This window comes from Glycine max, chromosome 13, assembly GCF_000004515.6.
Source record: "Glycine max cultivar Williams 82 chromosome 13, Glycine_max_v4.0, whole genome shotgun sequence".
Taxonomy (NCBI): Eukaryota; Viridiplantae; Streptophyta; class Magnoliopsida; order Fabales; family Fabaceae; genus Glycine; species Glycine max.
In genome coordinates, this window is record NC_038249.2 from 24,155,543 (window position 1) to 24,159,243 (window position 3,701).

A 3,701-nucleotide genomic window follows, 5' to 3' on the forward strand; every position below is an offset into this window, starting at 1 on the left:
TTTATCACTCATAATAATTTAAATCAAGTAAGATTGTTTTTAATAAAAAAAATAAATGTAGTCTATAAAAGAAACTCAACATCATCATCTTTCTTTAATTAAATTTAATAATTTTAACTTGCTAAACTACTCTTTTTTTTTTTTTTTTACAAAATACTAAAGTACTATTAAGACTAGGTTAATATATATATATATATATATATATATATATATATATATATATATATATATATATATATATATATATAAAAGATTATTCAGGTAAGAGAAATTAATTTAAACTGCACATATTTATGTGAATTATTAAATTAATTTTTCCAAAATTAACTTTTGAGAATCAATGTAATATTAAATATTAAAATTAGTTCGCCCCACACTCTAAATGCTGGTAACATCTTTTTCATTGAACTTTTACTAATTTTTTCTTTCTCCATTTCTTTTTATCTGTCTTTAAAGGTTTTATGTAGAAACTAAAAAATGATTATGAGATTTTCTATTTTACATTTTTCCGTTTCAACTTCACAATAAATACATATGCGTAAAATAATTAAATTAATTAAATATTAGGTAGAAAGTAAGAGTATAAATTAGCAAAAGAGAATCAATGTTATCTTGAACTATGAAAATAACAGAGAGAAAAATCTTCCAAAAATATAACAATTAAAAAAGAATAAAAGAAGTAATTTTAAGTTAAAGTTAAAAAGTAAAAAAAAATCAATAAATATTTTTTATTAAAAATTATAACGTTGATTTATTAATTAGATTAAATGTTTATTACTTTAATTATCATTTTTAGAATAATAGTTGGTAAAATCATTTTTATTATTGAGTGAAATTTGTCTAACATTTATTAGAAACTAATACATAAGACTATAAGAGTCGTCCTAAGGATGAGATTAACATTATTGAATGAGACCTATATATTGTGAAGAATGTCTTCCTAAAATTGCTTATATGTGTTATCTTGGTTAGAGTAATTATACATTGATATATGCTTCAATATAAACATTTTTTTTCAAAACCTCTATTTATTTTATCTCTCTCCTTTTATTATATCATATTATTTTATTTCTTCGTCTTTTTCCAGGTAAATATATGAGCACTAGGTACCCAATAGGCCAATACTCTTATCTAGGTAAATATATATTTATATTTTGTATAGGTTATAGGCTTACCTCTTATAGTGAAATCCTTGAGAAATAAATAATAAGTTACCTAGATTGGTTGGTAGGCCAAGGAGAGCCTTATGTTCCAACACCCCTCCAAGTATCATCAAAACTCATCCATCCGTGCGATAAGATCAAAACCAAATTTACATGAAAACAAAAATATCATAAACAAACAGCTTTTTCTTCCCTTATTTTTTTTATTTTTTTTACCAGAATGACAAGCTTCCCATCTTGAGTGCGTTTCACTAAATAGCATGCATGGCACAACATAAAAGTCAAGCTTACCAAATTTCACAAAAAGTAGAAACAAAGGGTGAACAAAGAAAGAGATATATCCTCGTTAAGGATCTAAATGAGTCGTTCAGAACTAAACACTTCAAATTTAAGTTTGGTTTGTAAAAAAAAATAAAAATTTAATTTAATTAATTTATTAAAACAAATCTAATTAAAAGTTTAAATTTGATTCTCTTAAAAAAAATTAAAGCTTAAGTGTGTTTTGTTTAACTCATTTAAAACTTAACTATTTTTTAATTTGAAAAAAATTCTTAAATTATCTTTTAACTTTATGAATTTAGTATAATAAAATATTTTAATAATAGTTATGTAAATTATTAAACATGTAATATGATATTGTAAAATTTATGTGATTATATATTATATATATAAACAAATTATTACTATTGAATTTGTAAAATTTGAATCTGATTCATTTAAATAATTAAACTTAATCTCAAATTTAAATTTAATTATTTAATTAAACAAAATGAGTTTTTATCGAACTTTTAACTAGTAATTCACGAATAACTTCATTCATTTAATCTCGTGATCTTACCATCTTCTCTTTTTATCCTCTCTGAGTCTCTCTCTCCACCACAAACAATAAGAACACAGCAGAGTTAAGAAACGGAGCATAGAGTATTGGTGGGTGGAGAGAGCAACATGAAGCCACCCACGAAACCCATTTCGAGTCCTGGTCGAACCGAGAAGTTTCCTCCACCATTAATGAGATTCTTGAGAAACAATGCAGCAAGCAGAAGCAGAGGAAGGTCAAGAACCACCACCACCATGTTTCTGAGAAAGAAGAACACCAACATTGAAACACAAGAACCCTCTTCCCCCAAAGTCACTTGCATGGGGCAAGTCCGCGTTAAACGCTCCGCCACCAAAAGGGTAGACTCAGACGCCAAAAGGGTACCCTCCGCCGGCGCCGGAGCTCCGACCAAGTGCCGGTGTTGCTCGTGGGTCCCACATGCTCTGTTTTTTCACCGTTTCAGAAAACCCGGTTTTAGTTTCCCCTTTCAGTGCAAACAAGTTCGGCCCAATTGGGGGTTCTTAAAAAGAAAGAAAACGGATTCCAAAGTCACAGAAACTTCTTCGCCGAAAACAGAGTTGAATTTCAGGGGAAGGCATAACCCTAGTTACGATGACTCAGAACATGAAGACAGAGTTAACCCTCCCGCTTTTGTTTCCAACACTTCAACTACTCCACCGAGGAACGCTTTGTTATTAACTCGGTGCAGATCCGCGCCGGGGAGAAGGTTCTTGAACAAAGAGACAGAGGTGGTTGAAAACAGAGTAAACAGAGAACACTCTGAGAATAACAGAGACCCGAAGTTGGAGGCGAAGTTGCGATTCTTCAAGGAGCTTGAAGAGTCGCTGAGGGAGAGAATAATGGAGTCAGAAAAACAAAGGGAAGAATCTGATTCTGTTCATCCTCTGGTGCTGACGAGGTGCAAATCTGAACCCGCGAGAACCGCGCAAAAACTCGATCCTGAATTGAACGTTCTTTCGGAGAAGACAACGTTGGGGTTCGCTCGTGCCTGGTTTTCACATGTTTTGTGATTATTCTATTCTTATCTCTGTAACTCTGTTACTTGTTATGTTTTAGTGTTTTTCTTTTTTGTTTAGTTTATTATCTTATTCTTATTACCGAGTTCAATATAGTTATATAAAGAGAATTTTATACCCAATTTGTGATGTATTTTATTCTTTTTTTGACATCGGGAGCTGTGGAGAGAATCTCTATGCTCTATGTATTAAAAAGATACCTTGGAATTAAATAGAAGAAACATGGAAACTTTCCCGAGTTAATGTACTCACTGTCTTACTCTTTTGTTGTTAAACAAGTTTCAAGAGTTGCTTTTCGATGCTTTCCTAGTGGTTTCTGGTGTTGCTTTTACATTTTGTTTTTCTTAGCGGGTGCAATTTCTTCATGTGTTGGTTTCAGTTTGTTATGGTCATCGTCCAATTTATGAGAAATTATTGTATAGATTGAGATTTACATTTTTTTTACACCCAAAAAAAGATTTACATATTTTTGGTGAATCTTCTTGTAATACATAGATAAGTTTTATTAATTTTTTTACGTAAATTTAGAAGTTAATTATCTATTATATAATTAATATCCCAAACACGCGATGTCCTTGTATCATATTATACAATTATACAATAACTTTTGTCAATTTATGCATACATTTGCTTACTCTTTCCAACTTCCCAACTGGAATTTGGAAGTGGAGACTGAGTTAATTT

The 3,701-nt window shown here is 30.0% G+C and overlaps 1 protein-coding gene across 1 annotated transcript; it reads left to right on the forward strand.

The window, feature by feature from the left end:
* Window positions 1–1,951: 1,951 nt before the first annotated feature.
* Window positions 1,952–3,312, forward strand: LOC102666606 (uncharacterized). Its single transcript, XM_006594062.4, has one exon. It carries the CDS (start codon window positions 2,109–2,111, stop codon window positions 3,009–3,011), a length of 903 nt encoding a protein of 300 aa, XP_006594125.1. The 5' UTR covers window positions 1,952–2,108; the 3' UTR covers window positions 3,012–3,312.
* The last annotated feature ends 389 nt before the right edge of the window (window positions 3,313–3,701 follow it).